Source organism: Melopsittacus undulatus, chromosome 1 (assembly GCF_012275295.1).
Source record: "Melopsittacus undulatus isolate bMelUnd1 chromosome 1, bMelUnd1.mat.Z, whole genome shotgun sequence".
In the NCBI taxonomy this organism is placed as follows: domain Eukaryota; kingdom Metazoa; phylum Chordata; class Aves; order Psittaciformes; family Psittaculidae; genus Melopsittacus; species Melopsittacus undulatus.
The window spans coordinates 62788019-62800067 of record NC_047527.1 but is presented as its reverse complement, the minus strand read 5'-3'; the positions used below and the strand labels follow the sequence as shown (position 1 = coordinate 62800067).

The 12049-nt window shown below is 36.4% G+C and overlaps 1 protein-coding gene across 1 annotated transcript in view; it reads right to left on the bottom strand.

Moving 5' to 3' along the window:
* Positions 1-12049, bottom strand: part of LOC101875294 (dynein heavy chain 5, axonemal-like) — a 158839-nt gene that overhangs the window by 60454 nt on the left and 86336 nt on the right. The window contains exons 53-59 of the mRNA XM_034061888.1: positions 11572-11778; positions 11242-11484; positions 10270-10424; positions 7418-8082; positions 5992-6272; positions 5419-5634; positions 2563-2730 (exon numbers count right to left, since the gene is read on the bottom strand). Of these exons, the coding sequence (XP_033917779.1) occupies positions 2563-2730; positions 5419-5634; positions 5992-6272; positions 7418-8082; positions 10270-10424; positions 11242-11484; positions 11572-11778 (1935 nt within the window). The remainder of the gene's footprint in view (positions 1-2562; positions 2731-5418; positions 5635-5991; positions 6273-7417; positions 8083-10269; positions 10425-11241; positions 11485-11571; positions 11779-12049) is intronic.

Here is a 12049-nt window from a genome sequence, read left to right as displayed (position 1 = left end):
CACCAATCTAAAACATTATACTCATACATATGTATACACTTTCACATATGTACACATGTAAACAGATCCATACAGAGTGACATTAATAACATCTTGGCCTCTTTCTTTGCTGTCACTGGCTATTTCTTAGGATTAAAACAAGAGACACAGAGATCATGCCTCCTGTCTGCTTTTTAGAGCCTCTACTAGATACTGAGAGATTCTTCATTTTTTTCATTCAGTTATGCATCCTGACTTCAGTATGTTTTGTTAGGTGATCTAATCCTTCCCTTCAGCCCCCACATGTGTATTCTTTCACTTATGGGCCTTGAATTCAGAATGCTTGTTTTCCTGATGTCACCTTGAAAAGGACACACTTTTTTAAGTGGATGACCATCAAATTCTGACACTCCTTGACTGTTACCTTTTCCTCAGGCGCAAATTTCCTCTTATTGCCTGCTGTGGTTTTCAGTTCAGCATGGAGACAAGTGAAAGCAGAAAAGGCAATAAAGTATTATATTTAAAACTGAGTTTAATGGGGAGAATCCTCAATATCAAACAGAATTTATAAGCAGAAGACAAACTTCCCTTGATCATCACAACAGCCTAAAGAGAATTTCATTAAAATCACTGGAGACATCTCTAAGGGAAATTATAACCCTATACACACTATTTTAATTGGATGCTAACACAACTGCAGCAAAACCTGGGGCTTCTCCATTGCACTGCTATATTCTTCAACTAATGGGTAAACAGCAGATTCAGAATTACCAGGTTAATCCAGCAAGCTTGTTTACTAGGTAACAACTAGAGAGGAATGGCTAGCAAGGTGCAGAAGGTTTATAGGAAAGTAGCATATATATGGTGAGTACTGCAAAATAAGCAGCTACACAGTACTATATTTGCTGTGCAAGCAATATTTGGTTAGACTTTCTACATTTCATTCTAACTAATGACCCTTATGCTGCAGACCACATATCTAAAGAATGTAAGTATCCATTTCTAGGAATTAGTTAATTTTTGCACACCATATTTACCATAATATAAGTCACTATTAATTAGTTTCCTCAAGTTGTCCCATTTAAAATAAATGAGGCACTGAGTCTAAGTTAAGATGCAATTTGAAAATATATTGGATGGATTTTGCAGGTACTGAAGGGAATTTATCTCCTAGAACAGCAGTTAGGATAAAACAGCTTGATGAATTCATTCAGTAAACCTGCTTTTAGCACTGGATGATTTAGCCTGTGCTAGTACTTCACACAGTTTAATTGTACATTTATTTCCAATTATTTTCTTAGCATCACCTCAGTGCATCCTGCAATATCTCCTGCATACTTCAAACACTTCCTCCCCTTGTCGTATTTGGCTTTAAAATATTTATGATGGTTGCTATACCTGACAATAGGCACCACTTTGCTAGGAAATACATGTTCTAGTTTTTATCAACTGCAGTGTGACAAGAATGTAAATGCTTGAATACGAAGTTAAATTTATACAGAATCTTAAGTCATCTATATTTAAATAAAAACTGAAAGAGCACTTTTGCAGCTTTTAGAGTTGCATCTGCATATAAAGCCACTATTTCCCCTAGGTCTTGCTCTCTTTTATAGCTTTCAATAGCCACATTTCAAATTTTGTTTTCATTAGTGAACACCCTATTATTTGAAAAGGAAATTACTACTTATATATCACAGAAATATGGTCTTCTCTATCAGTTTCTTGAATAAAAATATCATGCTTTCAACAAATTAGAGTCAGATCTGTCTAGGTATGCCAGGAATTTTGAATATGCCATTGACACAGCGGCTTATTTAATAGGAGGCTGAACATAAGTACAGTGGAAGCATAACTGATTGAATGTATTTCTTCAGAAAAGAGCCATAAAATCCCTTGCAGAAGCAATGGTTATAAATCGCTATTTAAATATTCAAACTCCTTTTTTTTCAATATGCTCATAAATGAAACATCTCCAAGACAATAAAGCCATCTGTAGGAATGCAGACAATGGTAGCTGATCCCTTCTACTGTGTTTCAATGTTACAACAGAATTCTATGCCAGGTAACTACTTACTTTATTATATATACACCCATATGTAACAGTTTGACATTCCAAAGTTTTCTGAGAGAGCTGAATTCCAGCTAAAATCATTAAAGACTACTTCTGTGCCAAAAAAAGCCGCTCCTCTCCCAGATTCAACCAAGACCACAATGAGTATGCTCCTTTCATTATTAGGACTGAAGAGACATTTTCTTGAAACAGTAGTGCCTGGCACTGAGTCCAAGAACAGAGATAGTACTGCTATCTCCCACTTGCAGATAGTCAGGTTCTATAAAGAACCTGTGTACTTAGGTTCCCATCAAAAATTGATTGTGTTCACACAAGTAACAACTGCACTACAGGGCAGCAGTGTAAGGGGAAAAAATTGCCAGGACATATTTAACCTCTGTGTGCTTGACTTCACAACTGGGTGTGAAGAAACAAGAATCTCTTGTAATTCATTACCTTTTTCAGCTAAAATAACACAATGCTTTTCCCATTCAACTATAGTCATCCTTCAGAAAAATGGTGATATGAAATACCTTAAGAGGAAGAACTTCTTTATTAATACCATAGAAGTAAGCCATTGCTTGTGTCCATGAGCAAAGACCTGCTACATTCCCACAGACTTTTTTAGCAGTCTCAAAATTATAATCCTCCATATCCAAATAAGGCTCTAAAAGCTCCACGGTTTCTTCTGTAATTGAGTCCTAGTCAAAGAAAAGGGAAAACTACTTTTTAAATGGATCTTGGAACAAAGTCTGCTTCACAGAAACATTTTATTTTTCAAAAACATGGTAGAAAGATTTTCAAAAACATGCTACCACTTCTTACAGAAGAAACAAACAAACCAACACCATCGCTTTTCACTTCTATAAAGGACATAATAGGGACTTTTTGTGAACTGAAGTGAAAATAGCTCCTACTTCCATTGCAACAGATTTACTTGAGTTTGCATTTAATATCCATATTTGACCCATAAGATTTACAGACATTACCTGTACTCGCAGCTCCATGACAACTGAAGCTGATCTAAGTTTTTGGTGCTACAACAATGTAACTTCTTTTCTCTCCCCCTCAACCAGATGTTCTTGCCCTATCTTTAGTACTTTCACCAATGCTCAGTGAACTAATTTGGAAGCTAGCAGGACAGAAATCTAAGTCAGCAGACTACTGATTAGCTTTTGTCTAGGGTAATTCCCTGAACAAGCTCACCATGGCATCTGACAGGCACCCGCGGGAACACGGGGAATCAAAATATGCACCTTTAGGAAGCAAAAGGGTGAAACTGCAAGGCATTGACTTCACTTCACTGACACTAGCCCTTTTCCATAACTGTAAAAGCAATTTCTTTCAGCTGTTCACTTCATTATTCTAACCTCAGATTTCCCCCCCCCTTCACAATCTGTTGAGAACATGAAAGTCAGATCTTTGATGATGGTGGTTAATCTCTAATTATACAAGTGTCAGAAGAAAATGGGATTCGTCTCTTTAAGCAAGAGAGTAGAAGAGCTTATACAGAGTAACAACAGTTGCTTAACAATAGTGGCATTAAAAATCTTCCTTTCTTGGGGGCAATATATTAATGCCTTCCTTTAAAGGCATTTAAAAATCATCTTTCATTCATACTGTCAAGCAGTATACACTTTTCCTGCCTTTCTGTTACGCAGAAAGGACTGTGTTGCACTTGTCTGATCGCTAGCTACTGTTACAACAAAAATGTTCATTATATTATTCCTAAAATTAGATATGGTGATGTTTTCACTATGAGCATTTGCTAAAAGTTTAAATTTGTTAAAATATTAAATGCTAAAATAGTGCTGGACAGACATTGTGACTTTTTCCTTCTACTCAAAATAATGAGGTAGCAAGCTGGCAAAGGTGAAGCAGAGCCCAGTCAGCAATGGCCTAAAACTGTCAAGCTTTTCCTTCTAAATAATGAATTTTAAACCCAAGGAGCTATTTCATCCACTAATACTCCTTGCATAAAAAAATAGGAAAGACCAAAAATCTCACAAAGTAAACAGTGAAGTCTACTCAGAGCTCCAGACATGATGTGCTCCTTTCTCATATATACTCAATCTTAGAAACCAGAAATGAGGCAGGAGGACAACATATGAAGCACCTCACTGGGGGCAGAAGTAGTCTAGTGTTCATCACCACATTCATCAGTATCACTTCTTGGAAGTGCTCAGTCCCACAGAGGTTGTTCTAACTCCTCTGAGTAAAGTTAAATATGTTGCAAACTATCAGCAGAAACACATACACTATTAATAAGAGCCAAAACTGGAGGCCTCATTAGAGAGAAGCTTGATAAGGAGTACATAATTAGTCCCCATTATCTTTAAACTCTTTCTGTTTAATGAAGATAGAGCTTGGAGAAGTGGCCAGATTGAAAGCCCCAGGAAGAGACTGTCTACAGAGGCAGTGCAAGTTTCCTCATGGTGCCTAGTCAATATGGATCACTGGGAGAAATGGCTCCTGCAGATAGTTAGAATCATGGCTTCAAGCCTCATGTGCACAAGAAAAACACTCCGGTAACTTAGAAAAGGCATCAGCAAAATGCACAGCTGAAGCAGATAAAAAATAATCTGTGTACAAATGACAGAGTACGTTGTGCAGTGCTGCAGAAAAGCCAGGTTTTGCCAAAACTCCCTTGATGTTCTAGATTTTAAAGCTGGGCCATGCTTCTGCCATTCCATATTCCACCTAGGTCTTTTTCTGTTCCAGCTATATGTAACATCTTTTTTTCTCTTCCCCGCAGAGAAATTTCCCTTGTCTTACAGTTTAGTGAATCTTGCTGTAAACAGAACAAGTTTGTGTCCTGACAGAAATACAAACCTGTGTTTGCTTTTATTTTTCTTATGGTTTATACTGAGGCTCCCAGTTCATTCTGTATTTCACTACTTTTCCAGTGACAGAACCCCAAAAGTTCCCAAATATTTCAGTATTATTCCTGACAATATGCTAATTTTATTCTGTATTTGCTTTCAGCTCCCCACCAAACTATTCCAGAGACAGAGCTCTAAAGCGTTATATGCAAGCAGGACTGGTAGCGCTGGAGATGGTGAGACATTTGAAAAATCAAACCAGTGAGACCTTTTAAGGAAAATTCCTACTGAGAAACAGGAACTGCCTAAATACAGATAACACTAAGCTCCTCAAGATTTGATCTCGTGCTTGAGATATTTGTGTCTGCCATCAAAACTGTGTGGCCCAGAAGAAAGATTACTGAGATAATGAACCATGAAAATAGAGAGTAATACAGTCACAAAGGTATCTACAACTACAGGTAAACAAAAGAGTCATCTGTTTCAAACTGATTTTGACGTAGAAGACACTTTCACATATCTCTAGAGATAGCTGTAGGAGTAGCAGTGCTATTACTACCTTCTTACCTTCTGAAAAGCAAGCAACATGCTAAGAAAACCTGAATTATTCATTAGCTTCAGAGCTTCAGTCCAAGATGGCTTCACAGATGGGCGCTCTTGATCAGGTGTTACTAAGTCTATTTTTCTTTGGAATAAAAGTAGCACACAATCCATAATTCGCATTATCAAGTGAGGAGGTTTACCCAGTTTGCGAACAGTTGCAATGTCAGAAGGTTTTATTGTCTAAAAAAAATTAAAACAATCCATTTATTTAAGCAATCACTTGACTGCAGAGAAAGATGTTTTGGGAAAGGACTGTATACATAATGCAATTGCTGCAGTTTTGCAGGTCATTCAGAAGCAATACTGCAGAAAGTCCTTAAAGGTAGTTATTGATTTGCTTTGTTACCTGACAGTAGAGTATGTACTGCCTATCTTACCTCTCCACTGCCCCAGTTTTAACTTTTTTTCTGTACAAAGTTTAACAGGTCAGTGCTATTTCTTCTTTTTTTTTTTTTTGGCAAGTTAGAAGCATAAGCCATATTATTACAAATAATGATCATTAACTACATGCATGTTCAGGATATCTTTGATTCTGACCTGTAGGGCTGCCTCGGCTTCTTCCAGTGCAGGTCTTGCAGCTTCGAGCTTCTCTTCTGCTGCTGCTTTATCAATGGCAATGTCATCCACAATGGCCTGAGCTTTGTCTTTTACCTTTTGCACCTGCATTTTCACCTTTTCAGCAGCTTGGGCTTTCATAGTTACTTCCAATAAAACTTCATCGGCTTTTTTTGAAGCTACAGCCAAACCTTTCTCCTTCATCGCCAACTCTTGGGAGAGCTGATTTACTGAATCCTCAGCTTCCATCAGTTTTGCAAGACCTATGTTGAACAGATTCCATTTTAGCAAGAGGAAGACATATTGAGTAAAACCTCAGTGCAGCAATCTGGATACGTAACATAAGTCACTCAGAGCCATATTTAGGAACCCCACTGGGTGATCACATTTGTTGAACACCAAAATTAAACTGGGGTAATATCCATTTGCTGTTTACTTTTTCCTTTTTTTTTTTAATGGGTAAGAGTCTTCAGAATCTGTCACTTGATCATTTGTTTATTTTCTTATATGTGAGAGGGACACTAAATGTTAAACACACATATCAAAAAACATAAGTATTGTGAATGGCATTCTTAAGAATTATGTGAGAAATTTCAGAAATCTGTGAGATCATAAGAAGTACTAGACTATAAAACAAAGAGGAAGATCCTGGCATCCTGAGCAATGCAAATGAAGACACAAGGAGACAAGGCTGAGCTTCTAAATTCAACATTACATAAAGGTCCAGATGAGACAGGGGTAAGAGAAGCTAAAGATTTTTGAGCAATGCAATTCTCTGACATTTTTATCAAACAATGAGAAAGTTATTAGTGTAATTTTCTTACATATAAACCAAAGCATCTAAATGTAAATACATCATGCAAATCTTGCTCAGTTCTGCAATTGGCAACAGTGGGAGAAGAAGCAATTTAAGTTTACGTTCACTTTCAAACATCATTAAGTACTGGAAACTGTTTAATTGTTTACTGTGTATGACCTTGTGTGATGCAATATTTTGGAAAATTTATATTTGGCCTATAACTGTTTCTTAAAAAAAAATTCTTTGGAGGGACTGAATCTGAACATTCACTTACCTTCCCTCAGATTTATGTTTAGCATGTTTAAATGTGAAAAATAGGATCTCAGTAGTTCCATGCCATGCATATGTATCAAAGCAGGACTTGCAGTTATTTTAGCTGCTAACTAAAACTATTTAAAAACTCATTGCAATCTGAAACATTCATAAATTTCATTGAAACAAAACGTCTGCATATTTTGTAACCACACATGATACAGGTAAAAAAGTCTACTTCTAAATGAAAGTCAGCTCTCAATTTAAATCCATACTTTTACATTTTTACTCAAATTTTTCTCATCTTTTTAAAATCACACAAACAAACAATAAAAAATCAAACAGATTTTACAGTACCTGTTCTCATGCGTTCAGACAAACTTCCAACACTGGCAAACTTCTCTTTGTAAATAGCTTTGTAGCCTCCAATGAAGGACAGGTAAGATTTTGGAGTCACAAATGTTCGTCGCCTATATCGTTCAAAGTACTCAACACATTTTTCAGCTACAATATCTTGAAATGTTCCCATGGTGTTAATAACACTCTGTTTCACCTCATCTGTGCACTCAATATGGTAGGAAACTAAAAAATGCTGTGCAACTGCTACAAGAGCATCTTTAGGCCAGCGCTGGAACCAGTCCATGGTACAGCCTGAAATCAGACCTGGAAATTTGAGTGCACGAGTTCTGAATTTGTCCCCGACAGGGGAAAAACAAAGAACCACATGCAGGTTATTACGAACTCGAGCAAGAAAGTAATGATAAAGATTTTCAAAAGTGGGAGTACGCCGTGGGTACTCCTTCTTCATTGCTGGTATCAGGTCTTGTGTGATTTCACCTATTTCATCTCGTGCAAAAAGATTTGAGACTTCACCTGAAGCCAAAACATTGTTCATGTACTCAAGAAAAGATTCATCTCTGATTTCATTGTCTGTGAATATAAAGACAATGCCTTTTCCTTTATGCCCAGCAGTGTGGTACAATATTTTCAGATCATCCAAAAGGTTGTTGGTGGCATATGTTCTGGGATAGAGAAAAATTAAAGAAAGAGAGAACAAAAATTACAGACCATTTCAGGAGATATCTATCACCTGCCTTACCATCCTTAAGGCAAGAAAAAAATCTACGTAAGAAATCAATCATATCTACGGGTTTAATTTTTTTAGTTTTATTTGCTTAGACATTTTCCAAAGTGAATGATCAGTACCATAAATCATGGGAAAGGAGGTGAAATCAACAGAACAATGTGCTAGAAAAAAAAGATGGTAAGAGCAATACTATGTCTATGGTAATTATGATGCTGCTTTGTATCCCTACAGTCTACAGATGTAAATTCCTTATTAGAACTTTAGGTTCTAATAAGAATTAGAGGGTTCTAATAAGAATTCTAATTAGCTGTAGGTTAATACTGCTGGATTAAGTTGTCAAGAAAGTTCTAAAACCTGTAACCATTACATAAATACAGCTGGATTATCTGTTGAAGATACTGAGAGCAGGTTAAAGGAAATCATTAAGAAACAAGAGAAAAATATAACTGAGGTTATTATTGTGTTATTTGGTTTAACTGAAATCTAGCCCCAGAAATTATGCTTGAACATTATCATTCTGCTGCAAATGAAGAGCATGACTGGTTGTTTCATTATGCCTCTTATAGCTAATGCACAAAAGTAAGACTCATATGAAGTCCACATAAATTCAACTACAGATTTCAGATTATCACATATAAAATGAAGTAGTGTAAGGTTAATAAAATGGCAGACTTTTCCATTATGTTCTTAGCCAATTAAAGATGAAATTAAGAACCTCTTTTCTTTAAAATCGGTTTCTTAATTCCAAGAGTCTCTTCAAAGGCATGAGCAATATTTGCATGACCCATTCTTCAGTATTTGAAAACAATACTTTTCTATTAAATATGCCATACAGAAAGTCTCCCAGTTTGCTTCCAGCTCCATCCTTCCACTGCTTTATAAATACCCCCAATGAAAGCAGTGCAGAACTTGTAAAACAATCTAACTCTTCAGTTTGAATGTTTCAGACAAAGTTATTACAGTGTTGTGTGGTATTCCAGTAAGAACATATGAATTTCTCGACTGAGTCAGAAGAGCAGTCTATCTAGCTCAATACTCTTAATGGGAAATGCTACTTAGAGAGAAAACATGAGCCAACTCATGTTTTCCACTCTTCACTGCTCATTTCTTTCTTCTCCCCTCTATATACATTGCAATTTTATAAGCAATGTTAGAAGGTATGTCCGTCTAGTCCTCAGTTCCATCTATGAACCCGCTGATATTGTCTTCCTCCACAGCCTCCTGTGGCAAGTTACAAAAGGTTACTATCCACTTTGCAAATATACACTTCCAGCTACCTGCTTTTAGCTTGCTTCCAGTTAGCTTCTTCAAAAGAACCTTTCTTAAGTGACTGAAATATTTATTTGCCTTATTAATGCATTTCGAATCTTGCAAGTCTAGGGACTCTATTGTGTGACTCTACACTTTCTTTCCCTCCTTTTTTGTTCCCATTGTTTCTTCTTTCTGCCTCTGGGATACAGGAAGGGGCAGTGATATGTCTTTCTTTCCCTTTCCTTTCATCAGAAACCTCATAACGTTGTTCAAAGACCTGATATATCTCTCTAAGGAAGATTTCTCAGTGTATTGAGTACTTTGCAGAATGAAAGACACACTGCCAGCTCTCGGGGCTTACTCCTGTAAACGCTATATCAAAAAAGAAACAGATAGAAGGCATTAATTACAGTCACTGTAAATTTCTACAAATCGCTAAATTCCAGCATTATGAACTATTGTCACTGATAGCAGTGGTAATCAATAATAGAATCTGGGCACATAAACATCTATAGAAAAAGTTACTATTTGCCCTGGCCATCAGCATTTGCCCACTACAAAGAATATAGCAGCAGATTATTTCATGCTACATTTAGGGCAACATGGTATTTTAGTGGGATATCACATATGTGCATTGCAAACTCAAAATGCTGAAGGAAAGACAGATTTCTTGTTAGTAGCATAAAGGCAGCAAAACAAAGACCCAGGATCTGTCATCTATAGACTATATTTGCACAGATGCCTTTGATCAAAAATGTAGTTTACTATGAGGGATAAAGTATTTGTCAGGTTTGCATTGAAGTTGATTGTGAGACATTAATTTCTATGGCAAATTAAGAAGCAAATGTCTATATACACTGTATTTTGTTACCTTGTTAAAGTAATCTGAAAGCTCTCATATCCAGCTATGTATGATGCTAATCTGGTCAGACTCTGTTTTCCAGATCCACCCACACCCACCAACAATGCATTTCCTTGGGGAGTACGAATAATCCGTGATATTTTAATTAAATGGATGATTGCATCCTGTGTATTGAGAGAAAAAGAGATTAAAAGATGTAAAAATAATATAATGTGTATTCAACCAGAAGCACATCACCAAGCATCTGTGTCTCAGCAGCTAGTTGACTTCTCTGGAGACTATGCCAAAGATTTGCATCGTGTACTCATCAAAATCAACAAGATTTTTTTCTGACTTCAGTGGGGAGCTGGGATAGCCCAAAAGAAATGCTCTTGTAGAAAGCTCATTTGAAGAAATGTAATATGTAGTCTTTGAGGACATGTCCCTTAAGGGGACAGGAGGAAGAGTAGAAAGGATGTGGATTAATACCCTTCACCAACCTTTTAGCTAAGATATTTACAGACTCTCTAAACAGGCTGCCAAAAGTAAAATACAAATACACTATAGATATTTCTTATTTAACTGCTGTATTTACCTTAGAGCAAGTATTAATCTGAAATGCTCTAAAAATCTACCAAACCACCCAATCTAAACCTGAAGAAAGCATCATGCATCAACAGACCTTTGAGAAAGAGGTAACTCAGAGATGCAAGATGACATTCACAATGTGCACTGTAGAAAAAAATAAGTTGTGTTTTGCATTATGCAAAGTGGGAGAAAGAAAAGATGGGGAACTGAAAAGAGATGGAATAATTTGTGGTAGTGAAGGCAGCCAGAAGACAGAAGCATGGCTTTATAGACTTTACTTGTAAGGCCTGGATATAGAGATAGCCATTCTGAGCTATCTCCAAAATAATTTGATAGAAACATACAAGATCCATGTATCAGGAAGTGCAAGAGACCATGCATTTTCTGTATTAGTATAATTACAGACACTAATACCTTGAAAAATACTAAATCCATCTTTGATCCTCTGATGGTTTCATTGTACTGTTGCATGAACATCTGTAATCTTTCAGCCAAATAATCCAAGGATGGGATAGGCTCGTAAATTTTAGGAGCCTTCAACTCTGCATCATCAGGTTCATCTCCAGTAGCTTCTGGGACATCACGTAAAAAATCCACAAAGTATAATTCTGTAGAATTATCTTCAAATAGATTCTCACCATGTTCTGCAGAAGCAATCTATAAAAATACATTAAGGGTTGCTTTAACAACAAAACACTTCATTGGCCTCTTTCTGTGGCAAATACTGGAACACTATTTGCCTACCTTTCTCATCATATCTTCAAACCAGTCTTTATCACTTTGGCTGATGAACCTGTCTGCAATAACACGTCTGCATTCATGCTGGAACAAGGCTACCAAAACACTGATGCTCTGGCAGACTTCAGAAGTAACTGTAAGCATTCCTTGCCAAATACGACTGAGGTCTCGTAAATTGAAGATGTAATGAAATTTAGCTGGAGTTGGTAACATCTACAAAATAATGTCATAAGATATATTCAAATAGCTATTAAATAAAAATATTTTCTATATAGTATTAAATGAATATGGAATTTTTCACAAGCTTCAAAATCAATATTGCATTAAAGCAGAAATACATGCTTAAGAAATACATGTTTAAGAGGTAGCAGTGAAAATGAAGAAATGACAGTAGCAATGGCTAGCTTTTTAACTTCACATAGATTTCACATGAATTTATTTGAATCTTACAAGTCCCAGAAACATGCACTGAAGGGTAGCCAAG